This window comes from Salvelinus alpinus, chromosome 13, assembly GCF_045679555.1.
Source record: "Salvelinus alpinus chromosome 13, SLU_Salpinus.1, whole genome shotgun sequence".
NCBI lineage: Eukaryota > Metazoa > Chordata > Actinopteri > Salmoniformes > Salmonidae > Salvelinus > Salvelinus alpinus.
Window position 1 is genome coordinate 4,104,566 of NC_092098.1, and position 27,466 is coordinate 4,132,031.

The following is a 27,466-nucleotide window of genomic DNA, read 5'->3' on the forward strand; positions in this document are numbered from 1 at the left end:
CCCCAAAAACTCTGATTACAATTTCTCAATATTTAGGCTACTCATGACGCCAAAGCATAAAGTCCACAGAAGGCAGCAATCGGCTCAGCAGACAGGTAGATGATGGGAACGGGTCAGATACTGAAGGATTTTGCACTGAGCGGACTTGTAACGGCAATGTTTTAGAATAGCCTTCCATTCGCGCCTTGGATTATTCTCTGTTGTATCGATCACTCATTACGACTGCATTAGAGGGAACGCTTACGGCTCGTGCAGGCTACTTCTGCTGTTCATTTCAATTCCTGATCATTACATTAGGTTACTCAATAAAATCAATCATGGTTATGTTCATAAGGACAATATTGCTCTATTGTTTCGTGATTCTAAACTCCAGATCCGTTAATTGCATGGAGAGTGAAAGTGAACTTTGCTACCCCATTAGACTGGATGACAAACAATATGAGCCTAATGTTTTTGACAACGGCGAGGATATTCTTACGGGGATAATTGTTCTTAAAATACGCGCCTTCCAGCAGGAGTTAGTGCTTGATTTGCATCCAGATTCTAATTTCCTTGCCCCCACCGTCTCTGCCTCCAGTCCAGCTGCAAGCGGGGACCTGAGCAGGTGTTTTTACTCTGGTTATGTCAACTCAGACCGGCTCTCATACGCAGCGCTGAGTCTGTGCAAGGGCTTGCAAGGCGCATTCGGTTTCAAAGGCTGGGAATATTTCATCAAGCCTGTCCACAATGACACCACTTCAGGAAATACCAGGAGCGCCGAGAGCGTGCATGTTATCCGGCGCCGTAGCAACGCTAACTTCAATGGTAACTCGACCTCCAGGTGCGCGGTGGACACGGGTCTGAGTCCCGAGGTCGCCGCGTCTTTGGAGAAATACAAGCACTTATACAAAGGGCACAATGGGACTGAAACAATGTTGAAAGGTATCCAAGGTAGATCCAAGAGATTTGCCTCCATCCCCAGATCCAAGAGATTTGCCTCCATCCCCAGATACGTGGAGACGCTGGTTGTTGCTGATGAGTCCATGGCTAGTTTCCATGGAGATGACCTTAAACATTACCTCTTGACCCTCATGTCTGTGGCAGCTAGGCTCTACAAACACCCCAGTATTCTCAACTACATCAACATTGTAGTTGTCAAGTTCATTGTGCTAACTGATGACGACAAAGGACCCAAAGTCTCAGGCAATGCAGCAATGACGCTGCGTAACTTTTGCACTTGGCAAAAAAAGATGAATAAGAATAACGACAAGCATCCAGAGTATTGGGATACTGCCATACTGTTCACCAAGCAGGTAAAGTTGAGCTTTATTCTGTCAACATGGGGTGCTCTCTCTCTCTGTCACCTTGCGATCACCATGGGAGCATGGGGTAGCAGGTAGCTTATTGCAAAGGTGTTGGGGCAGTAACCGAAAGGTTGCTAGTTTGAATTCGACAAGATGAAAAATCTATGATCTATCAATCTTAACCCTGATTGTTCCAGGGTCTCCGTCAATAATAGTTGATTCCTGTCCGTGACCCCACTCTCAGGGTTGCAATAAGCCAAAAAACACATTTCCATTTTACACCTCACACTTGTACATGCAGTGAAACTGGATAGATTTAAGCACCCTCAATTTGACCTTGGTTTGCAAATATGTATGCATCTGTGCAATTAGAATTACTGTGTAATCTGCATGCAGAATGAGGATTATTGTGATGCATCGGACCATTGCAATAGTTTGAAAATGGGAATATAATTGAATGCACCACATAAACAATCTAATCCAGTCTATAATGCTGACCAGCATCTTCTATTAGTCAACAGTGAGCTATAGGCAATGTGTTTGTCTATGGTGACATAGATGCCATATAATAGAACTTGTGTCACAAGGAGGTATGGGAGCCTTGGCATAAGTCCATGTAAACCCAATGGCACACGAGACATAGTCGTAGACGTAACACTAGCTAAACCAACCCAACCCCAGGTCTCATAAAGTAGACACTGACTTGATTTATACTTGTTCACAAATCACAATGCTTATTTATAAAAGGCTGGGTTCAGTGGGTTGTCCCTGCCCTTAAACATGAATTGATTTGCACTCAAACACACTTTCCACCTCTGATGAACTCTGAGACAGTCCCCACCTGTTGGGAGGGAGAGGTAGACAGAGACGTAGAGGGAGAGAGGGGGAGAGGGGGAGAGAGAGAGGGAGGGAGAGAGAGGGAGGGAGGGAGAGGGAAATGGAGGGCCGCGCCCACAGCAGTGTCGACAGACCAGACCACTCATTACTCACACAGCCAAACAACAAGACTACGTGCCACGTGGCCAACCGGCTGGTCAGCCCTAACACTGAATGAAGTAAGGTCAGGGATTGTCATGGTCCAAGTTTACCATTACAACCAGAAATAATCACTGTCAGAGCAGAGTGGCAGTTATTTGTTTCTGTTTTGCTGACATATTCTCTTTTTGATTCATTTCTAAATTTCAGGTCAGAGTTGAAGTCCCTCCTTTACATTCCAACCGTTATTAGAGAAGGTGTAGCTCTTTGACCCAAGAAGAGACGTGTGAACACTCACTTCTCAGCCAAGTTTCAGACAGCCGTGATATGACAGCCAGACAGGCAGGCAGACAGACAGACGCAGACGTTATACAGTCCTTTGTTTTCCTTAGTAAAGAAGGTTGTCCGTGGTTTACTGTCTTGAAGGTAGGCACGCATTTAGTGGGGAGAGAGATTCAGACACCTCCAATAGTAGCAAGGAATACAGTTACCATGCAGTTAGCTACTGTAGTCTCAGAGCTTTCATGCAAGAAATAGATTGACAGAGCCAAACTCAATGCCAGCGCAGTGCTGTACTCAACCACCCTTACTTGGCAGATGTAATTTAAATAATTCCGGATCATGTCATATAGCACATTGTGTCATGGCCAATCTCTTCATGACCAAGTCACCGTACTTTCCAGCAAACATACTGAACATAACAATCCAATAGAAAATATACCAAGAAACTAATTCAACTAGCTTAGTTATTTGACCCTGTGCTCTGTGACAAGGGAGTGTCAGTCAGTCCGTCAGTTCCCCTTAGGGATGCAGCAATCGGAAGTGTCTTGTTTTATGTGGACCTTCCCCGCCCTGCCTTGCCTCCAGCTGTAAATGCGCTGGCTTGTCCCTACCCACCTCCCGCTTCCCCCTCTGAGGATGCCTTGCCTGCTCCCCATTAAATATGCCCCTGGGGAAGATCACCATGAACATGTCAGAAATTCCCCTGTCCTTCCCTCCCTCCCGCCACGTCTCTGGCCCTGGCCCACTTGCTTTGCCCCCAGTCTGAAACCACAGCAGCACTAGAGGAGGGAGAGCCTCGCAGCTGCAGCCAGCCACAAGGGACAGGAGTCGGCACACCTCTCCTCTGCCTAGTGCACATTTCTCATCTGGGTTGTTGGCTCAGTTGATCTGTTTGTGTGTGTTTCCATTCATTCCCCGCGTCTCTACCATGTGACCTCTACAGCGATTATTTTGTTTGACCTATCAACCTGTCACTCGTCAGGGTTGTTCACCTACGCATATTGTGAATAATCGTTCTGAAAATCGATTGAGAATTGATTGTCGAGTATTCAACATACACTGGAGATTTGAAACAACCACACAATAACTACACTATTACACATCTTGTTGCTTTTTAATTTGCCATAGTGGTTTCCAGTTGGCTAAACCTTACCTTTTAATATAGCCCAACTTTATCGAGTCCCTCAGATTTACACCTAATAAAAGAGGCTTAGTAGCACTGGCAGTGTGGCGTGGCACAGTTGGCCATCATCAGTCACACGCTTTCCTCTCAAAACCCCAAAAGTGACAAAGAAGCCCTGCAAGTCATTTTAAGCGGCACCACACGAGCCTGTCATCCTAAAACCACTAAATATAAACACTCACGCCAGGCTATAACCAAGTAATTACACATGAATAACATAACAGAGACTGACTGTTGTGTGTGTCAGCACATTCGCTGTGGCAAAGAGTGGCAAAGAATGGCAATATGGATCAGCAGCACTATGAGAAAATTGAATGTGTCAGAATCATATCTCTCCAGGCGACACTTTGGTTGGCTTAGTTGGCAGCTGTGTAGGCTGAATGTAGGCTTGAAAAGCAATGTCAATGATAATAGGCCTACTAGAAGTGGAGTAGATTGATACAACTTAATTCAACAAGTTGGATGAATATGTTATCTCTAGAATTACACTCTGCAGTCATTGCCTTTTCAGTAATCTTGGTAACCATACAGACCATTGGCAACAGGATTTGTTATGACCACTGAGCTACGATGCAGTTCTGTGAGGTAAAACCTTCCAAAGCATGGGCTTGGGCTCATCATTTAAAAGATACTGTCATGGTGACTTGTTAAAGGAAGTGGGAGAAAGAAATACTTGAAACAATCAGTTGCAGTTTAAATTTAGCTCCCTCAGGCATTCAGATTACTCCTCATGACAAATGAGTCTTAATGTTCCTGAACATTGGAGTGGACGTGAAAGACTAACATATCTCACCTTCAGCTGTGAAGCTGTCATTATGAGACCCAATACTCCCAATGGGCCCTTACAACTACCACACAGCAGACCCTTGTGTGAGCTAATTTCTTTACTGTCTTTCATTGGCAGTAATCCTAACTTCCTCCTCTCACCCCACTCCAGCTCTCCTTTCCATTTCCACTCGTTTCTGTCTGTAATAATAACAAGTCTGATTAAACATGTTAAAGCTGAGTTGTGGTGGACACTGGTATGTGGTCTGTGACTCAGAGAGAGGGAGAGAACGAGAGGAGGGGGAGAGTGGGAGAACTAGAGAGAAAAAGAGAGGGAGAAAGTGAGAGAGAGAGAGAGATAGAGGGGGGAGAGTGGGAGAACTAGAGAGAAAAAGAGAGGGAGAAAGTGAGAGAGAGAGATAGAGGGGGGAGAGTGGGAGAACTAGAGAGAAAAAGAGAGGGAGAAAGTGAGAGAGAGAGATAGAGAAAGAAAGGGGGGAGAGTGGGAGAACTAGAGAGTGGGAGAAAGTAGACAAATTGAGAGGGAGTTGGAGTGAGATAGAGGCAGAGAGGAAGAGAGAGAAATGGAAAGAGAAGGAGGGGGAATGCACACATGGAACAGTTTGGATGTTATAAAAGCCTAATGAAAGTCTGCTGTTTGTACCACCGGGTGCCAATTGGGTCAGTGTTGCTTGAGGAGAGGAGTCGTCTTTGACACAGTGAAAATGAATAGGTTTTGACAGACATGGGCTGGTGGTGATGCTGATGATGCACTCAGCCGACCTTGATCCATAGCAGGAGACAGTCATGGGACACTTTCAATGCCTGTGGCATAGGCATTCTCATTCTAAATACCCAGAGGGCATGACATCACAATGACGTCATTTCAATCAGTTTCTAACGCCATTTCAACCATTTTCCCCCAGCTGGTTAGGCACATTAGATTTAGACGCCTGTGAAAGGGTCTTGAAATGGTTTGCAATCAACAGCACACTGGATTGAGTAAGGCACAGATTGCGCCCGATGTGATGTTTACTTATGCTGAGTTTAATGTACTATACTTATGTGTTTTATATAGACCACTCAGCTCTCACAGGGAGCCTCAGTTCTCCCCATGGCTCCTTCCTTACTGCTCTGCAGCTTGCTGAGATCGCACAGTAACGTCCACAGAATGTGCAGTGTATGTGAAAACCCCTTTTCCAAAAGATTAGTAATGGATTCTGACCATAAACCTGCCAGATTCATATTTCCCCAGAGAGGGCTGGATGGGAGAGTAACTCTACACTAAGTTTGCTATTAACTTCCATGATAGACAGATACACACCAGGGTAACAAGGGGGGAAGGACACACCTAGCTAAGTATTTCCAGATCTTATAAAACCCTTCCCGGTGATACTGGTGTATCAGACCAAGGTTTCCAGTTGTCGTTGCAAGCTGCTGCAGTTGTTGTTGTGTAACTTGTTTAGTGCCTAGCCTCATTCTTTCTCGGTGTTGCTCTTTTAACATTTTGCTACAACATGTCGCTTTTGAATATGCCGCCAGGCCCCTACTAATCAGCCAATGGCTGATTGATTGAATCACTACAACTCTGATTGGTTCCCGGCCCTACGCTGTTCTGTTGCAATTCTGTGCAACAACATGTTCCTTTTGAATGTCCCCCCTGGCCCTACTGAGCCATCACTAGCAACATGACTTATGTTATGGAGGGGAGAGTATTTTTTAATTTAACCTTTATTTAACTAGGCAAGTCAGTTAAGAACAAATTCTTATTTACAATGACAGCCTAGGAACAGTGTGTTAACTGCCTTGTTCAGAACGACATATTTTTTATCTTTGTCAGCTCGGGGATTCAATCCAGCAACCTTTCGGTTACTGCCCCAACACTCTAACCACTAGGCTACCTGCCACCCCAAATCCTACTCTGTTCTATGCCTGGTTCAATGAAAAGAGGAAGTAACATGCAGAAACAAGGTCACCAAAAGCAGTGTTTTTTAAAATTATGATTAGTCAGGATTGGAACGATATTATTGGTCATTGTCATTAAACACCTGGGTGAGTGAGTCCACACTGTGGAAAGATGGATAGGATGGAGAGTCCGGATTGGAAGTTGTGTTCGTGTGTGTGTGCGTGCGTGTCTGTGTGTGTGTTAAACAGCTGGGTGAGTGAGTCCACACCATGGAAAGATATGGCAGATGGCGGATGGGAAAAGTAGGTCATTGGCAGATGAAAACACAGCAGCTCGTTGCAGTGTAGTATATTTTCTCATAGGCCTAGCGCAATCAAAAAATGTGATTGTCCTGTGTTTTTATATATATTTCCACACTATGAGGTTGGAATAATAATAATGGCCTTTTAGTGTAAGAGCTGTTTGAAAAGACAGCTAGTTCTCAGTTTTTCCCTCCCCACTCAGACCACTCCCAGACAGTCGTAGAAAAAATGATTGCTTGAGAAATTACTCTTTTTGACTCTTTTAATTGAAAAGAATCCCAGGTACTTTATTATTTGATATTGCGTTAAAACACACACATCTGGATTGGATTTTCATTGTCTAACAATTGTGGTATATACTGCAAATATTTTGTCACAGTACTTTAAGGCTTCAGTTTGGATATACTTTTAAATACCAGATCAAAGCTGAGAGGTTTGTGGAAGATTCTACTCTAGTGTGCACAGCCTGGCATCAGAGCAATACGAAACATACTTAATGTATTTCAGAGCTCCTCCAAGACGTATGACACCTACTAATGGTCTAGTTACTTTAGACTGAAACAAAAGTAGGGAGATTGGTCGGGCGTAATCCGCAACCGTCTAGCAATTTAAAGATTGTGTGTTTGAGTCACGTCGGGAACAACTGTGTCATTTTAGCTAACCCTTCCCCTAACCTTTATTCTAAACTTTACCCAATTCACCTAAACTACAACTTAAATTCACCTTACCGTTGTTGTTTTAGTTCCCCAAACCGTTCACGTAATGTTTTCTAACCTTTGTTGTTAGTTCCCCAAACCGCCAACGTAAATTCTTCCCGTAATTCTACTTTGTTGTTACACGCAACAATCAACCTGGTCTCAGAGAAAGACGTATAATACTATATGTCCGCCCAGACGTGTGATAACTTCCGTCATCCAATTCGTATGCTACTGTCCGACCAGGTAAAATGTATGATACTGTACGTCCTCTAATTTGTATGATATTGTACGACCGCTATTCCATTCATAATCTAACCCGACATAACGTAACATACTGTATGATACTAAATTGAGTTTCACAGATTTACTTACAGAATAATACAAACTGGACAGAAAGGCATTGCTCCATGGGTTGTTTAGGTACTGCCTGGTTGTCAGTGAGGCCTGTGATAATGAGGTCCCAATGGGTCCTTACTAACATCCATTGTGTTTAAAACAGTGTGGTGCAGAAATATAGGTAAATTGGAAACTTTGCTACTTGGCAGAACAATTGGAGGCATTTACATGAACTCAAGTACAGGTAGATTGAATGTGTAGCGGGGGTTTCCAGAAAGCTATGCCTATTGGGAGAACGCATGGCAAGCCAAAGCAGACGTATTAGAATGGTTTGTCACAGCATAATGATATTACTCTCATTAACATCTGCTAACCATGTGTATGTGACAAATACAATTTGATTTGATGACACACAGTATAATCACTATATATAGTACATACTACTGTGTTGTCCTCCTCTTTCAAGGTATTAAAAGCACGACAAGTAAGAGGGTCAAATTAGCTTGACATCAAGTGAATATCCTAGTTAAATCTCAGAACAGCAATAGAAATGTTATTGCCATGTGTAATGGGAGAAATGAGTGTGTTTGTCTGACCAGTGTGTGGTGTGTGTGTTATCTCCTGTCCAGGACCTGTGTGGAGCCTCCACCTGTGACACCCTGGGCATGGCTGACGTGGGCACCATGTGTGACCCCAAGAGAAGCTGCTCCGTGATAGAAGATGACGGTCTGCCCTCCGCCTTCACCACTGCTCACGAGCTTGGTGAGTGCTCTGTTACATCACCTTAGTCCGTCCTCCAGGGTCGCAATTGAATGTTCAGTTTACTTCCTGAATTGACTGAGTCGACTCAATGGGGTGAACCCGTTCACCCAAACCTGCTGCCCTCTCCAAACCCCCCTGGCACCGTCATTGAGAACCCAAAGTTGCTGTTTTGTCAGTGTGACAAGAATAGTTACTAAAAATGACCCAGATTTCCACTTTTTAGTTTGAACAACATCAGAGCTGATATAAAGGAAGACCGATATCCATGCAGATTCTCATTGTATTTTTATGTGAATGTAAAGCTGTAAAAACTGTCAAACAAAGACGAAACTCCTTTCACAATACCTGAGCAACCATAAAATCATTTTGTAAATTTCCAGTGTTTAGTGACTGACAGAAACAACAAGTCAGTTGACGGCAAGGCATATGACCTATGACCTAAGTAAATCCAGTAAGTCATTTATTGAACAACAAAGACGAATGAGACAGTGGACAGCAATGTCTCCCTCCTTCCTCTTCCTGCTACAGGCCACGTGTTCAACATGCCGCATGACAATGTGAAGGCGTGCGAGGAGACGTTTGGGAAGCTGAAGGACAACCACATGATGTCCCCTACCCTGATCCAGATCAACAGGACCAGCCCCTGGTCCCCCTGCAGCGCAGCCATCATCACTGACTTCCTGGACAGCGGACATGGTGAGTCAGCAGACCCTCTGACCTCTAACCCCTGACGCACACACATAGGCATGTACGCACAGCACATACTTGACCCTTTACTAAGGTGTGGTAGTGGTAAAGAGATATGTGGGTAACCCTTGAGTGCTGTCGGTAAATAAGTGGGCAAACCCTTATGCAATAAGTGGGCAAACCCTTAACCCATTTATCTTGCGTAATATGTGGGAAAACCCTACAAGGTTGGTAAACTGCCTGGACAGTGGAAATGGTGAGTCATCGTGACTCTTACCTTCTGACCCCTAACCCCTGACCCTTGTTGTGTAGAACAAGAGGAAGGAATGAGGGCGAGTGTTTGATAAAGAGGTGTGAGTGAGACTCAGCTGAACTCAGTCTCACTGTGGTGCTTCAGGCCCCCCTTATAACACACTCATTGGTTGACAACACACGGTACAAACATCTTGTGTTGTGTTGGCACCAGGACTGCTGATGGCTGATCACATTAAGAGAACACATGCCCATCCTAACGTGCTGCTGAGCACATAATCACAGAGCCTGTTTTGTTCCTGTTGTGTCCCTGCCACAAACAGAGTCACACAGTCTAGCCTGTTATCTGTTGCCACTGGGTCAGTAACTAAGGGGCTAGGAAGCCTGCGGTTGTCAAGGAGCAGGCTGACTTACTTCGCAAAGCAGACATTTGTCTCTTGGTTTTTCTCAATTCCGCCTGATAAGATCAAATAGATAAGATGGTAGTTATTGTCCCTGAAAGGGAAATGTGTTTTAGACATTTATATTGCTTAACATAATGATTATGAGTCTTCAAATAGTCCAATAATATAATAACCTCTCAGCCATGAATATGACCTGACGGGTTAACACCAGCTATAGTTGTCTCCGTCGTAAAGACAAATCATGTATCAGATGAACTCTAAATGGGACGTGTACACAGACCAGACAGGCTACACTCATTGTAACGTTGGAGGCACTCACACAATGTTACATTACAGACAATGAGAGAGAGAGAGAACTCTCTCTGCAGACATCCTAATCCTACTCTCTTGAATATGGAGCGTGTGCCAAGCAGGGCAAACCACAAGGTCTGGACCCAGATCAGTGACAAACTGTTATTTCAAGTCCTGCTATCCTGACCATCTGTCCCAAATTATAGGGGCTGTTATACGAAGAACCACCACAGTGGTTTGGGCAGCTAGGTGTAGTCCTCAGTGCTACCCACATAGGTTAAAATAGAATAGAAGGAAAAATGCTCTGTTCGTTCAATTCTGTTTTCATGCCCGTTACATGACATTTGTCCTCAGGACAAAGAAAAGTAGACAACGACAATGGCTGGTTGAAAGTAGCGCCAGCACGCACGCAAGTTAGGAGTGCCTTGAGACATTAGGAGTGTGTGTCTCTTTGTTAACAGCAGCTGGTGCATGTTCTCTAATGTTAAGGAAGTCTCCATTTTTTGCCCGCCTGAGTTAGAATACTTTATGGTAAGCTGCAGACCATACTATTTACCAAGAGAGTTTTCATCTATATTTTTAGTAGCAGTCTATTTACCACCACAAACCGATGCTGGCACTAAGACTCCACTCAACAACCTGTATAGGGCCATATTCAAACAAGAAAATGTACACCCAGAAGTGGCGCTTCTCGTGGCCGGTGATTTTAATGCAAGGAAACTGAAATCAGTTTACCTAATTTTTACCAGCATGTCACCTGTGCAATTAGAGGCCACAAAATTCTAGATCACCTTTACTCGACACACAGAAACGTATACAAGGCTCTCCCTCGCCCTCCCTGATTTCTGCTTATAAGCAAAAAACTCAAACAGGAAGAACCAATACGGAAGTGGTCCAATGAAGCGGATGATACACAGCAGGACAGTTTCGCTAGCACAGACTGGAATATATTCCGGTATTCATCCAATAACATTGAGGAGTTTACCACATCAGTCACCGGCTTCATTAATAGGTGCATCAATGACGTCCCCCCCACCGTACGTACATATCCCAACCAGAAACCATGGATTACAGGCATGCCATGGATTCGTGTGCGACCGCACTGAGCTAAAGGCTAGAGCTGCCGCTTTCAAGGAGTGGGACATTATCTGGACACTTATAAGAAATCCCTCTTCAACCTTTGACGAGCCATCAAACAGGAAAAGCATCAATACAAGACTAAAATCGAATCCTACTACGCAGGCTCTGACGCACGTCGGATTTGGCAGGGCTTGAAAACTATCACGGATTACAAAGGGAAAACCAGCCGCGAACTGCCCCGTGACACAAGCCTACCAGATGAGCTAAATGCCTTCTATGCTCGCTTCAAGGCAAACAACACTGAACCATGCATGAGAGCACCAACTGTCTCCGTAGCCAATATGAGTAATTCCTTTAAACAGATTAACATTCATAAAGCCGGATTACCAGGATGCGTACTCAGAGCATGGGCTGACTAGCTGGCAAGTGTCTTCACTGACATTTTCAAACTCTCCCTGACCAAGTCTGTAATACCTACATATTTCATGCAGACCACCATATTCCCTGTGCCCAAGAACGCCAAGGTAACCTGTCTAATTGACTATCGCCCCGTAGCACTCACATCTGTAGCCATGAAATGCATGGCTCACATCAACACCATCAGACATAGGAGGCTAATTTTGTCATACCCGTGGTATATGGCCTGATATACCAAGGCTGTCAGGGCTCGAACCATCCAGTTTTTAAATGCAGGTATATGCCGTATACCCACTTTTCTTTCAGTGGGCATTGCATTTACTCACTTGTTAATCATAGGAACTGAGAAGTGGTCTGTGGTCACCACCTGCAGAATCACTCCTTTATTGGGGGTGTCTGGCTAATTGCCTATAATTTCCACCTTTTGTCTATTCCATTTGCACAACAGCATGTGACATTTATTGTCAATCAGTGTTGCTTCCTAAGTGGACAGTTTGATTTCACAGAAGTGTGATTGACTTGGAGTTACATTGTGTTGTTTAAGTGTTCCCTTTATTTTTTTGAGCAGTGTATATTCACATGCACACCGCTCACATATCTTAGTTTCAGCAGAATATCATCTGCAGGCAGGCAGCAAGAGCGCGCAGCTCTTAACTGGTTTTGGTATGGAGCAGCTCACAGAATGTCATCCATAGCTGGTAGGTAGGAAAGACGTTTCAACTTATGATATCTACCAATAAATGCTAACTAAGGCAACAATGGGTATGCAAACCAGGTTTTGAAAAATGTTAGTCTGAAGTCTTGGTTAGTCGGCTATTTGTGATTTCAGTCATTATGTGCTGTTTGTATCAGGGGCATAGGCATGAGTGGGCCTGGTTGGACACAGGCCCAACCACTGGGGCCCTGCCAGGCCCACCCAATCAGATTGAGCAAAAAAACTAAAACATCACAGTTCCACTCACCAGATGATGATCATTTGAAACAACCCTTCCCTGCAGTCAATGACCAAAAGCGCCTTCTTTGGCCTCATAGGTGGAATGATATTAATATTTTTTCTAATTTTGTAATTAGTGAAGATTATAAACATAAAAATAATCGAACATCAAGTGTTTCTATGTCAAACACGTTTGTTATATTTCAGTGTTCTGTGATGTAAATAAACTGTAATATTGGGATGCGAACAACAATTTGAATACATTTTAGTTCTATATCTGACATGGTGCAGGTGTCTTTTTTTAAAAGTCCATAACCATGTGTGAGGTGTATACTTTTTTTAAATGTATTTTTTTTTTAAGACTACTAAGAATCACTCTGAGTGACCCTGATTTAGCCCACTGCAGTTAAAGGTTAACTTCTTGTTAAAAGTTATTCTTGAAAAGGGAGAAGCTAACAAATTAGCAACAACATCCTCTTCGATAACACCTGTTGCAGCCGCTGCAAACTAGCCAACAACAAAAGATAGCTAGCTAGACCCTGGGAAAACTACTGCTCGCTATTGCACAGTGATCTGTTGGCCTTTGATAAGGCAGAAGTTTCCATACGTATTTTTGGTAAAAACTGTCCCACCCATTACAATTCAAAATGTGATTGGTTTATTCCAATGTCACTCCCAAATTTTGCCCTAATACAGTTGAATGGCATGTGCCTTCTATCCAGCTTCTCATGGCCTAGCTAATGGCTGAATTAGCTAGGTAGATTTAACTCGCCAGAGATTAAATCTGAACTGAAGAGATTAAATCAGAACATGATTGAAAATAATAATATAATTGTAATTATTGTTGTTTTTATTATATTATAAATCCTTAGCCCTCTGAAGGCTTAGAAGGTCCTCATTGTTCCCCGCTGTGTTTGGGTTAGTAATAATTGCCCTCAGCATGCATTTGTTTACCATTCTGAATGTCTATAGAATCCATATGTTCTTCTGCAATATGCAGCAATACTGGACAAAGAATTACAATCATGGTCTTGAATGGGACACGCTTTTTTCTGTTCTCGGTATTGAATTGGTCTCGAACCAGCTTGTCCCTCTCCCGGTGTCAACTCGGTCTCGACCTCCCTCCGGTGTTGGTCTTGACTCAGACTCGATTTGCTCCGGTCTTGGCCTTGAATTTGTCTCGCTTTAGGTGGTCTCGAACACAACACTGGGCATAGGCTACATAAAAAAAACATTAAAAAATCAATGAGTCTGATGCAACAGATCAGAAAATGTTGATGCACTATTAGTCTGTGTCTTCACATTATAAGCGCAACAATGTGCACAAGACAGTAGGCTGCGCGTGAATGTTCGTTTCATAATGCAATTAGCATGAAAATACCATTGTCAAAGTGACAGATGTGAAAATATCCTTTAGAAATTTTGAAAGTTGCTCTTGCTCAGTTGTGCACCGAAGCCTCACACTCCTCTTTCTATTCTGGTTAGAGCCAGTTTGCGCTGTTCTGTGAAGGAAGTAGTACACAGCGTTGTACGAGATCTTCAGTTTCTTGGCAATTTCTCGAATGAAATAGCCTTCATTTCTCAGAACAAGAATAGACTGACGAGTTTCTGGCCATATTGAGCCTGTAATCGAACCCACACATGCTGATGCGTCAGATACTCATCTAGTCTAAAGAAGGCCCATTTTATTGCTTCTTTAATCAGCACAACAGTTTTCAGCTGTGCTAACATAATTGCAGAAAGGTTTTCTAATGATTAATTAGCCTTTTAAAATGATAAACTTGGATTAGCTAACAAAACGTGCCATTGGGAGACAGGAGTGATTTTTGCAGATTTGAGCACTAAATGCATCAGGGAATTGCATGCACATAGGCCTATAGGCTTATGCATCCACTGTATGATATTCATATTTAAAAAATAAAATATAAAAGGAAGAGATGCTTAGGCCTAGCCCCAGAGAGAGAGATACAGATATGCCAGTGGCATGCTACGACACCGACATTCATTTATTTATCCTTGTCAGATTGGCTACTGCGTCTGCTATACAGATATAGACATAGGAGGCTAATTCGTAAATGTTTTATTATCCTAATCTTTTTTTAACTAAAATAAGCATTGTATGTTAGATTATAGGAGAATCTTTGGTAGGCCTAAAATGTTCTTCCTCAAGTTCTACTGTCATAGACAGTTGGAGTGCCAGTGCACACTGCCTTCATATCATAGGCCTGCAGTAGCATTTAATAGGTTAATAGTTCACACCACACCAAACTGTCAAAAAAAGTTTCTAAACTTAAGGTAATGTAATGTCATAAGTCATGTTATTGCTAAAGGGAAAATACAAGCAGGATATTATATGACAGCAAATACAACATTGCATTTGGAACATCATTTGGCCAAAGAAAATGGCTGAAGAGAATGAAACAAAACAAAACAACAAAACTTGCAAACTGGTTTAAACCTTCACCAAAGTTTTGAACAGGCTATATTGCAGGATTTATCAAGAAAGGCTAGTGCCTACTTTATAACCTTTGTTTAACACTTTTTTGGTTACTACATGATTCCATATTACATGATACTACATTATTGCATAGTTTTGATGTCTTCACTATTATTTTACAATGTAGAAAATAGTAAAAAAATAAAGAAAAAGCCTTGAATGAGTAGGTGTGTCCAAACTTTTGAATGGTACTGTATATTTTTATATTATTTAAAAATCTTTCTCTCTGCATTGTTGGGAAGGTCCTGTAAGTAAGCCTTTCACTGTTAGTATGCCCCTTTTGTTTACGAAGCATGTGACAAATAACATTAGATTTGAGTGTATTGAGAAGTTAGGAGTGTCTCACTGAGTGCTAAGTCACAGACTGTCCAACGCTTCCAATTCAGTCTGGCCTTTTGATGTTGTGTAACACAGGCCTGTCAAACCCTAATTATTATTAGACTTTTCCTAGAAACAGCTAGGCCCTCTGCTCTGTGCTTCTTCTTCTTATCTTAACTCCACTCTGCAGGGCTTTTGTCACTCAGGTGTGCACATTTTGGGGAATATTCAGAGGTGGAAAGTTTCCGTGGGAATTAACGGGAATATATGGGAATTAATGGAAATATATGCACATTAATAGTAATACCATTTAAATGTAGATGTTTTTTGCATTGGATATATTTACCATATCACATGGAGACAGAAACATAAACCTTTTACCTTATCATAAGTAGACATAATTGCAAATGATAAATCCTTCCAATTGAAAAAAAAAAAAACTATTTAGTTACGAATTGAACTTTAATTAAATTAGTTGACTCTTCACGTGGGATGATTTCACTGAACAACAAAAGAAAGGGATTATTGAATGATCCCCAATGATTCATCGCATTTCCCAAAAAATGTTTTCAACATACATCTGTAAAATGATAGTCTAGAAACAAAAACTTTGGTTGTCTTCCTCTCAGGCTTCCATGTCTTCTCCCTGGACCTCCTCAATGTCCACCTCTTGAACATCAGACTCTGAGGCCTCATCTTCACTGTCACTTTCCAACTGTGTTGAGGATGGCTCATTGTCAGGCTCAAAAAGCCAAAAATTAGCCTGGATGGCCACCAATTTTTCAACCCTTGTATTGGTCAGCCTGTTGCGTGCTTTGGTGTGTGTGTTCCCAAACAATAACCAGTTGCGCTCTGAGGCGACTGATGTTGGTGGGATTTGGAGGATGATGGAGGCCACAGGGGAAAGAGCCTCAGATCCACAAAGTCCCTTCCACCAGGTGGCTGATGAGATATGTTGGCACAACTGCCATATTGCATCTCCATCCCAAAGCTCTTGCTTGGAAGTGTACTTCGCCAGACTGCCAAGAACCTTGCCCTTATCCAGGCCAAGGTGGCGAGTCACGGTAGTGATGACACCATAGGCCTTGTTGATCTCTGCACCAGAGGATGCTTTAGCCAGCATACTTGGGGTCCAACATGTACACTGTGGCGTGTATGGGCTTCAGGCAGAAGTCTTCATTCTTTTTGATGTATTTCAGAACTGCAGTTTCCTCTGCTTGGAGCAACAGTGAAGTGGGCAGGGCAGTATGGATTTCTTCTCTTACATCTGCAAGCAGAGTCTGAACATCAGACAGGATGGCATTGTCTCCCTCAATCCGTGCAATGGCTACTGCTATAGGTTTCAGGAGTTTCAGGCTGCTTACCACTCTCTCCCAAAATACATCATCCAGGAGGATCCTCTTGATGGGGCTGTCCATATCGACAGACTGTGATATGGCCATTTCTTGGAGAGAATCCTTCCCCTCCAGGAGACTGTCAAACATGATGCCAACACCACCCCAATGGGTGTTGCTGGGAAGCTTTAATGTGGTGCTCTTATACTTCCACTTTGCTTGGTGAGGTAGATTGATGCTATAATTTGATGACCCTTCACATATACCTAATTATTTCCTTGGTTCTCTTGTAGAGTGTATCCATTGTTTTCAGTGCCATGATGACCTTGAGGAGCAGATTCAATACATGAGCAGCACAGCAAATAGGTATGATGTGAGGGTAGGACTCCTCCTCTTTAGACCAAGCAGCCTTCATGTTCGCAGCATTGTCTGTCACCAGTGCAAATACCTCCTGTGGTCCAAGGTCATTGATGACTGCCTTCAGCTCATCTGCTATGTAGAGACCGGTGTGTCTGTTGTACCTTGTGTCTGTGCTCTTGTAGAATACTGGTTGAGGGGTGGAGATGATGTAGTTAATTATTCCTTGCCCACGAACATTCGACCACCCATCAGAGATGATTGCAATACAGTTTGCTTTTTCTATGATTTGCTTGACCTTCACTTGAACTCTGTTGAAGTCAGCAAATGAGTGGATAAAGCATGTCTGTTGGAGGGGTGTATGCTGGGCAAAAAACATTCAGAAATCTCTTCCAATACACATTGCTTGTGAGTATCAGAGGTGAACCAGTTGCATACACAGCTCGAGCAAGACATTCATCAGCATTTCTCTGACTACATTCCTCCATTGAGTCAAAAAAACTTCTGATTCCAGGAAGACCATGAGCTGTTGCTATCGATAAGGTGTCTGATTCATAATTTTCACCTCGAATAGAAGTAGAGGGACTTTTGTCAGAGGTTGCTTGTTGTGAGCGCTGAGGGAACTTTATGCACTTCGCCAGATGATGCTGCATCTTTGTTGCATTCTTCACATATGATTTGGCACAGTATTTGCAAATGTACACAGCTTTTCCTTCTACATTAGCTGCAGTGAAATGTCTCCACACATCAGATAGTGTCTGTGGATTTTCCTGTAAAGATTAGAAAAAAATGAGTAAAAAAAACAACAAATACAATTCCATGTATAGATAAATAGTTCAGCAGTTAGATTAAACAACTGATTTGTAAGATAAATGTTTTAAAATGGAATGTATGGAAACAGGTGAATTAACACACTCCTCAGTTAGCAGGCTCAAGCAAGCTAAAACCCACATGGTAGCAAAAACTAACTAGCAGAAATTGTTAAGACGTTAGAAATTATTTAAACACACTTTACTGTAAGCTACTATTTCACCGGAAAGATTCCGACCCTTTGCAACCCTAGCCTTAGGTCAATTCATTAGCATGTATCTGTTTGTGTGTGTGTGTGTGTGTGTGTGTCTCTGTATATGTCTGTGCGTGCACATGTGTGTGTGCATGTCTGTGTGCTTGTGTGTGTGTGTGTGATCGTTACTCTACTCAGCAGGGCAGAGGCAGACATTAGGCAGACACTAGGCAGACGCCTATGGAACAGCACACTAATGGGTTAAACTAGACTTGGCCCGAGTCAAGAGATTGTGTGTGTATGTTTTAGGAGGTAGACGTACCACCTCCTGTGTGTGTGTGTGTGTGTGTGTGTGTGTGTGTGTGTGTGTGTGTGTGTGTGTGTGTGTGTGTGTGTGTTTTTGGTTGGGGTTGGTCTTTAACAGCTAAGTGTAATGAACCATCAGCAGTTTCTGAAGCGCCGTCTTCAAAGGGGTCGACGTCACAGGGTCACAACTGGGTGACTGGCTGAGAGGCTGTGCACTTGTTTAATCTGCACACACGTGCACACACGCAGAGATACACACGTACCCACTCACACAAACGTTTGAAAATCCTAATCCTCACATGCAAAGTGTTTCACTACAGAAAAATTAAAAAAAGAGAAAGGATGCAAAAAGACAGAGCAGTTAAACACTTGAATTGAAGGCACTTGAAATACAGTAAGCTCAGCCTTACTAAGAGTTGGAGTAAAAAACCTGTTGGTGTAGCTGAGTAACTCATGGCCTGTATTTCTCTCTCTCTCTGTTCACTAGGTGAGTGTCTGCTGGATCAGCCCCTGAAGCCTCTGGCCCTGCCTGAAGTCCTCCCTGGATCCTCCTACAGCCTGGACCGGCAGTGTGAGCTGGCCTTCGGAGATGGCTCCAAGCCTTGCCCCTTCATGCAGCCGCCCTGTGGTCGGCTCTGGTGTACAGGGATGTCCCGGGGCCAGCTGGTGTGTCAGACACGTCACTTCCCCTGGGCTGATGGAACCGCCTGTGGGGATGGAAAGTTGTGTATGAGGGGCGTCTGCATGGATAAGATGGATATACACAAGACTAAGGTAAGGCTGTGAGATATGCGCATGCACGCACATGCAGGTGGGCAGGCAGGCAGGCAGGCACGCACGCACGCACGCACACACACACACACACTCGTCCAAAACTCGTCAACACACTTCATACACTTCAAGCTTTCAAGCAATTCTCACACCAGTGTGAGATATGTCATGTCAGTAGAGATGTGAATCCCCTACCACTGTGGTATGAATGACGCAAGCCCCATGTTGTCAAACATACTTATTTAGGCCTTTTACTCATGCTGGAGCATTGGCCATGTTGTCATATCTCTTATAAGAACCATGTAATAACACTTTAATAACTGTTATAGACGTATAATAACCTGTTATAACCTCACCCCAGGTGGACGGGCGGTGGGGGAGGTGGGGTTCGTTTGGCTCCTGCTCCCGTACGTGTGGCGGGGGTGTCCAACTGGCCAAGAGGGAGTGTAACAACCCAGTGCCCTCCAACGGGGGCAAATACTGCCAAGGGGTCCGGGTCAAGTACCGCTCCTGTAGCCTGAACCCCTGCTCTGACACAGGTAAGAGTCGGCCCAATACCTGTATTTAATTACTTAATCCTCTCCATTCCCTTTGGGACATATTGTAAGGTCAATGAGCTCACTCCACTTCTTCCGGACCATGGCAACATGTTGTACCTTGCTCCATGAGAGGTTGATCCCTGCCAGGTCATCTCTCAAAACCTACCACTACTTTACTCTATTACTTGATTACATTTCATTTTACTGGGACAGCACACATTAATCAACATGGCTGTATGGTTGGTCCTCACCTCTAACCTCTGACCTCTCTCTCCCTGGTCTTAGGGAAAAGCTACCGCGAGGAGCAGTGTGAGGCGTTTAACGGGTTCAGCCTCAACACCAACCGTCTTACCCCCTCTGTGGTCTGGGTCCCCAAGTACTCCGGGGTCTCCCCCAAGGACAAGTGCAAGCTCATTTGCAGGGCCAACGGCACCGGATACTTCTATGTCCTTGCACCCAAGGTTAGTTAGCAGCCACCTTCCTATTCTATTTTGTTTTACTATATTCTATATCCTCAAACCTAAGGTTAGCAACGGGCACATTTGAAACCTTGAAGACATGGTACATGTGTGCTAGAAGCAGCATTGTTAACCGCTGCACGTTAGAGGTCTTCTCGGGATCTCGAAATTGAGATCCGAATGGAATTGGATCCATTAAATTCCCATCCGACACCGACAGGACCAGGTCATTTTTGCTTGAGCACGCATGAAAGTGCCTGGTCTGTGTGTAAATGTAAGCAATAGTTCCTCACTGTGTTTGAAAAATCTTTCCGACACTCTCCTTCTCGATAGGCGTAAGTAACCACTGCGCCTTGGTGTGAAATAGCAACGTATTGCTGATCTCATATCTCCAGTGGAAACATCATAAAATATGCTACCTGAACACTTCCCCCTTGGGAGGGCCCAGTTGAAACAATGTAGCATGTCCGCTACGGCGAGAGATCAAGCCAGTCAGAGAAAGAGGCAGACCGGCAGAGGAGAGAGATTCATGCTTTTGACTGAACCAACTGCCATGTGTAGCAAATGTGATTTATGGGGAATATTTATTTTCATCAGGATATTTTAGTCTTCAAATACAGTTTTGGATCTGGTCGGTATTTCACATATTGTCAGACAGATGCGAAATCTGTGGCGACCGAGCGTGATCCAACCAGGGATCCAAGGGTCAACTACAGAATATCTGACCTGTTCGAATATCGTGTCGGATCTCGGGTAATCGGGCTAGGGTATATCCGTGAAGACCTCTACTAAACATGTCCAGACCACCTGAGACGTGTTTTTGTCCAGAATTACTGAAGCATAATGTTTTGACTGGTATTTCAGATGTTACAGTACAGTATCAGTAGTAAAGGCATGAAAAGAACAATGGCAGGCAGTCAAGCCTTATGAGATGATGTGACGTATTCCTGGAGCCACGGACAGCACCTCGCTGCACAAGCCCCCCCCCCCCCCTCCCCACACACACACGTACATGCAGATGAACTGACCGAAGAGAGCAGCGTCTAAGAAGAAAGGAATGAGGAGGGAATGTAGAGAGAGAAGCAGGGCATGGAGACATGGCTTATCTTGTTCAGATAGAGTGGTGTGGAGTGAGACAGAGCAGGAGCCCCAGTCACGGCATGGAGTTGCGGGTTCCACAGTCCACAAACTCCACTTCACATTGCCGTCACACTATCAGGCTTTCAGAGCAGGGGCAGATATGCAGAGAGACATGAAGGGGTAAGAGCTCTTACTGGTCAATACTGGAACAGAGTTTCTGAGAACAAGTATGTTTATTTAACCCTCCTGTTGTGTTCGTTTCATGCTAATTAATTCTGTGTTCCCAGTCCAAAATGACCGCCCCATTATGGCTGTTTATAAATCCATAAAAATCCATATAATATCACCTAATGTTGTGTTAGATCTTTTTATCAACTTAAGTTCTTGTGAACATTACAAGTTTTGAACTTCTATTTTCTGTTTATGGCCTGTAGGCCTCATTGACCTGAGCTCATACAACTTGTTTTTGAGTAAAAAAAGCATAATGTATGGATTATTTTGACTATAACAAATACTCAGATGAAACATATTGTGCTATTTATCACAGATCACTTTGTGTCAAAGTTTAACAAGGACTCTCTCCTCCTCACCAGTGTCATGATCAAAGACATGATCAAGAGCCTCACATACAGTATATCGTTTGGTCATTGTGCTGCCACAGAATGAATTGTGAGCAAGGCCTCAAAAAGGCTTTATATACCAGAGCTGCGAGAAAAGTTCTATATATTATTGAAACAATGTTGCGAATGTTTGTGAGAATGCCAACAGGTGTGGTTCCCCTGGGGGGAAAGGTTCTATTGGGGAAAAGTTCCCGTTGGGGTTGCCATGGAAGCCAAGAAGGGGAGTGAGGCGTGTGTGTGTGTGTGTGTGTGTGTGTGTGTGTGTGTGTGTGTGTGTGTGTGTGTGTGTGTGTGTGTGTGTGTGTGTGCTGTGTGTGTGTGTGCTCAAACACACATGCATGTGGAAGTCTGGGAGAGGAAGTGTGTCCATCTGATGAATGGGCATCTGCCTGAACTCAATTTTATACACTAATTGTAGTCTCACCCATTCATTTATAATGATCGGTCATTTTTGACTGGGAACACCACAGGTGTACAAAAGTTAAATAAAAATCATCAAAATGTATTTTGTGTGTTCAGATGCCCTGTGTGGACAAAGTCATGGAACCTGATGACAACAAGATTAAATTAACTATATTTTTCAGAGAGAAAACTTGTAAATCGGTCCAATTCGATCGGAACACATCAGGAAGGTTAAAAAATTGGGACTTCAATTAGGTCCCAGTTTTGACCGGGTCATGGGAAAAAGACAGTTGAGTTCAGTTGAGGCAGTACTCACAGACACCATGTTGAGTTATCAGTTACATATTTCACCATGGCCCCGACTCTGCCGACACAGACTGCTGAGCATACTGACCTGGTCGACTGCTTCCACTCCAGACAGGCTGATCATGCGTTAGTAGGGTCATGTTCAGGGTGTGAGAACCAACTATAAGGCTGTATGTAAACTACATATTTTGCTCAGTCTAAGCGTGTCTAAAACGATCACAGTAGGACAGAACAGAGGGGTATCCCACAAAACAAGCTACATCTACTTAGGGTTTGCTAAAGCTAACCAGCTTCATTTAGCGTCACTTTCCAGCTCGGGCTTCATCCATCCTATGACAGTGGATATTGCTCGTCCGCCTGCCGCTAACTCTAGCAGGTGTTTAACTGCACTTGCATGTTGCACCTGGCTAGTCGAACAACAAACTCTTCATTGAGACAACGCTGAAATATCAATCCATGTGCGAATCAGTGCCACATTTTCATTTGTGCCGAAATCAAAATGATTTTTTGATGGTGTGAAATAGGCTTTTTATTTTTTATTACTTATTGTTAATGCCGTCTTTTGTGTGCTTTGGTGTGCTTATTTATCAACACACAAACATATTTTTTCCCCCCACTCCTATCGATATTTTTTTATTTCTTTATTAAATCATACAAAAGGGTTACGTCGCGGTGACGTTTTAAATTAATTGTGTTCTTACGAAATGTGTAATGTGATATTTTAACATTACTGGGGTTTTTTTAACACACAAAAAAACATTTGAATAATGCAGTATTTAATCAGTCGTCTTCCTCAAATGAAGGAGATGATGACGCAATCTTTGCAACAGGGACGGAATCTGATTGCGTTTGTCCTCAACTCGCGGCTCAGTCATTTCACTCAGGGTAAGTTTGAGTTTTCCCGGGAGTTAGCCTGCCCGGTGCAGGTTAGTTCTGAAGAATTCGTTGGCATAGAAATTTATCCGGCTAAAAGGTTTTCCACTTTCGTATGACCAGTTATCCCGAGTTGACCAAAGTTACCTCGCTAACTCCTCAAACACCACTCAGGTGTGATATTTTACATGTACAGTTTGTGTATGTCATGTACACTAATCTCAGAACTGAATTTTTTTATTTTTTTATTTTACCTTTCTTTAACTAGGCAAGTCAGTTAAGAACAAATTCTTATTAAACATGACGGCCTAGGAACAGTGGGTTAACTGGGATAGAACGACAGATTTTTACCTTGTCAGCTCAGGGATTTGATCTTGCAACCTTTCGGTTACTAGTCCAACACTCTAACCACTAGGCTACCTGCCGCTATTGATGTTGCATAACATTTGTTGAGTAATAAAGTATATCTCTCTCTGTATCCCAGGTGGTGGATGGGACCCCATGTTCTCCAGACTCCTCAGCCGTCTGTGTCCAGGGGAAGTGTATCAAGGCCGGTTGTGACGGCAAGCTGGGCTCCAACAAGAAGTTTGACAAGTGTGGCATCTGTGGAGGTGACAACAAAAGCTGCAAGAAGGTGTCGGGACTCTTCACCAAACCCATGTGAGTTCTAGGGCCATTTATGCAATTTCTCATAGGTGCTTAGAGAACCATCTTGTAATGCATGGAAGTCGTCATTGTTTACAAGTGACACAAATTCCTATAACAGGAATGGATTGGATGAATTCCATGTAAAAGGAATGGTTTTGTTAACATTCCTGTAACTGTTTAATAACAGTGGATTTACTGATTTATGAATGTATTCTATTTTTCCCCAAAGACACGGTTACAACTTTGTGGTTATGCTTCCGGTGGGAGCATCCAACATAGACGTACGGCAGCGCGGCTACAAGGGCCTGGTGAGTGACGACAACTACCTGGCGGTGAAGAACAGCCAGGGCCAGTACCTGCTTAACGGGAACTACGTGGTTTCTGCCGTGGAGAGGGACATCATCGTGAAGGGTAGCCTGCTGAGGTACAGCGGTACGGCCGGCCTGGCAGAGACCTTGCTGGCTGTGAAGCCGCTCCGCGAGGCCCTCACTGTGGAGGTCCTGTCTGTCGGTCAAATGACCCCTCCCCGCATCCGCTACTCCTTCTACCTGGCCCGCGAGAGCAAGGACAAGAAGAAGGAGGAACGGGCGAGGTCACATAATAGTGTTCTAGCGGAGGACGTGGGCGGGGGGCAGAAGGGAGGAGAAGGAGGGGATCTCCTGAAGAAGTCCTCATACAGTATTGAGGGACCCATTCCAGGTAAGTGGTCCGCGGGAATGTGGGACGAGTGTTCGGTGACGTGTGGGAGAGGGGTGCAAGGGAGGCTGGTGCAGTGCCTGGGGCAGGACGGCGAGCCAGGGCTGAACTGTGACTCCATCGTGAGGCCCTCGGCCACCAGGGAGTGTGATGACCCTTGTCCGGTGTGGGAGATTGGGGAGTGGTCGCCCTGCTCCAGGAGTTGCGGGAAAGGCTTCAAGAGGCGGCCGCTGCGCTGTACCACACAGACGGGGCTGCAGCTGCCCCGGGACCACTGCATTGCGGGGAAACGCAAGCCACAGGAACTGGACTTCTGTCACCTAAAGCCCTGTTAACACACCATGAACCCTCCTTTTGTTCCCTCCTAGTCTACAGTGTTTTTCAGAAATGCATTTGACAAAGAAAAGACAAAACGAACAAGAATAAACAATCCCAATAATGATCCTGAACTTTGTTTCTGGTGTATCTGGCATCTGCCTGCGAAATGGGACAAATGTGAAGGAGATGAAGGACCCAATGTTGTTGGAAAGACAGAGAGGCTGAGAGGGAAATGTGCTGTAAGCTTGAGGTCATTGGTTAGTTGGTTACCAGTAACACTTTTGAAGAGCCAATATTACAGAAAGAGTTGGTGCTGTTTGTTTTTTTGTTGTTCCAATCCCAACGTATTCTAGATTGTATTCTAGAATGTCCATATGCCAGCAATCCATCCAGTTGACCTGATGAATCTGGAACCAAGGCACCATCTTGTCCCTCTCTGGTGTTGCAAAGTTCAGGTTCTGTGGGACATAGGAGAACTCTAATTCGCTGGCGAGCCAACTGTCCACACAGCTTTCTCACCTACTTTTCCTGAAAAGCCAGACTTTGTAGGAAAATATAAAGAAAACATACAGTATGGAAAAACCATCTGCTAACTGGACCAAGATCCTAATACCCTTGTACTGCATGAGACGAGTTTATACTGCAAAAATACTTATTGTATCCTTTACGTCCAGAGGTAGAATAAGAATCAAGAGAAATGGTTGAACTATACAGAGTATTGTACTGAGTATTATTGCACCGGATATTACCAGTAGATACAGTATCATGGTAATTATTCCACACCTGGTTCTAGAATTAACATGTTCTTATTAGGAATTAATTTGGTAAGCATAGAATGTGATGATAGGATATCTGTTCCGTGATCCATGATAATAATTGTTTTCCTATTGTGTTCTGCTCCTCCACGACATGAAAATACGCCTACACATTTTTTTTTTAGCAATGACAAAAAGGGGTAGTGCAATGGGGATATCATATCTGTTTCCCTTGTGCTCCTCTTGCAAACAACACAGAAGAGCAGAAATAAACCTGTACTTTGGATGCAGCATAAGACATTCACTTTCTACAGAACTTTGACAGACAGCAGAACTTCTGTAACGGAAACTGTTGCAAAAATCGTCCTATTGGCTGCTTTAGAAAAAGCCCCATACGGTAGTGTAGTCAGTCCCAAGAAACGAACTGGGACAGGAAAAAGTAAACTCGCTACCGACGCCTCTGTAGTAGTCTGCACTCTGTCACCACCGCACTAGTATGTTAGCGAGAGAGAGCTTTCAGCGATGTCATCATCCTCCAAGTTAGGCTGCGCCCAGCCCCACACTAAGTTAGGCTGCGCCCAGCCCCTGACCTCACCGGCCGTTACCACGTAGTTCAGCTACGTTTAGCAGAGACCGATGTTGACTCAGCCTGTTGCCTGTTTGATTCTCCCTCCCTCTACACGGATTCAAGTGGATTTAACAAGTGAAATCAATAAGGGATCATAGCTTTCACCTAGATTCACCTGGCCAGTCTATGTCATGAAAAGAGCAGGTGTTCATGATGTTTTGTACACTCGAGTGTACACCGTCCAACGAAATGCTAACTTGCAGATACCTTCTCCCGTTCATTCGCCCTTTCCCCACCATCCCCTCCACACATGCACATGGACAGACAGTGTGTTCCAATATCTGCACTAGCAGACCACAATGAATTAAGCAGCGGGTGTCGGGCATGCATTCTTCTAAGTAGTGTGCTCGTATCGATGCAGTGTTTGAACTAGTACTAGGACATAGCAAGTGTGTAAGCATCTTTATCATTGGGTTTGATTGTGTGTTCATTGTTGCCCCTATCATTCCAATTGTTGAGCCAGTGGCGCAGCTTCTGAAATCCTGTCAACGTGTTTGGCTCAGTTGTCCTAGCCAAGTTGTTATAATTGAAATGAAATGATCTAAGTGGTATAGAAGAATGTCCTGATCTTTCTGAGACTGTTACAGAATGTGTGTTCTGTTTGAGCTCTCTGTTCCATCCTGTCCACAGCCGGAGCCCTAAAGGCGAGAGGCGAGCTGTTCTTTGTACACAGTTAATGAAACCCCCTGTAATCCATTATATGCTTTTTGTTTTGGTTCTTCAGAGTGACCACATTGTCCCATCTAAAAGATGGTTCCTGTATTACTTGGAATATTTTATTTGTCATTTATCTTTTGCACTTTGTACAGCAAAAGAGTGCAATGTCATGTCCTGCATGGGCTGTCTTGTATACTATGTATACATCCATTCGGCTTTGCGCAAAATAAGTATTGTAAATACTTTTTCATGTTTTTCGGGGGGGTTTTGTCTACGCTGGCATTTTTTAAAATTGTATTTGACATCAAGATATTTATTCCAAATAAAAACATTTACACATCTG

The 27,466-nt window shown here is 43.7% G+C and overlaps 1 protein-coding gene across 1 annotated transcript; it reads left to right on the forward strand.

Moving 5' to 3' along the window:
* Window positions 1–27,466, forward strand: adamts15a (ADAM metallopeptidase with thrombospondin type 1 motif, 15a). Its single transcript, XM_071337495.1, has 8 exons — window positions 1–1,292; window positions 8,360–8,492; window positions 9,021–9,188; window positions 18,860–19,146; window positions 19,505–19,682; window positions 19,968–20,143; window positions 23,906–24,081; window positions 24,299–27,466. The coding sequence occupies exons 1-8, from the start codon at window positions 318–320 to the stop codon at window positions 25,098–25,100; spliced, it is 2,895 nt and encodes a 964-aa protein (XP_071193596.1). The 5' UTR covers window positions 1–317; the 3' UTR covers window positions 25,101–27,466.

Excerpts from the sequence above, each read along its gene's own strand:
- adamts15a (XM_071337495.1), top strand. The coding sequence starts at position 318 with ATGGTTATGTTCATAAGGACAATATTGCTCTATTGTTTCGTGATTCTA. Across the intron at positions 8,493-9,020 it reads CACCACTGCTCACGAGCTTG|GCCACGTGTTCAACATGCCG; the intron begins GTGAGTGCTCTG and ends TTCCTGCTACAG. Across the intron at positions 19,147-19,504 it reads TGGATATACACAAGACTAAG|GTGGACGGGCGGTGGGGGAG; the intron begins GTAAGGCTGTGA and ends ACCTCACCCCAG.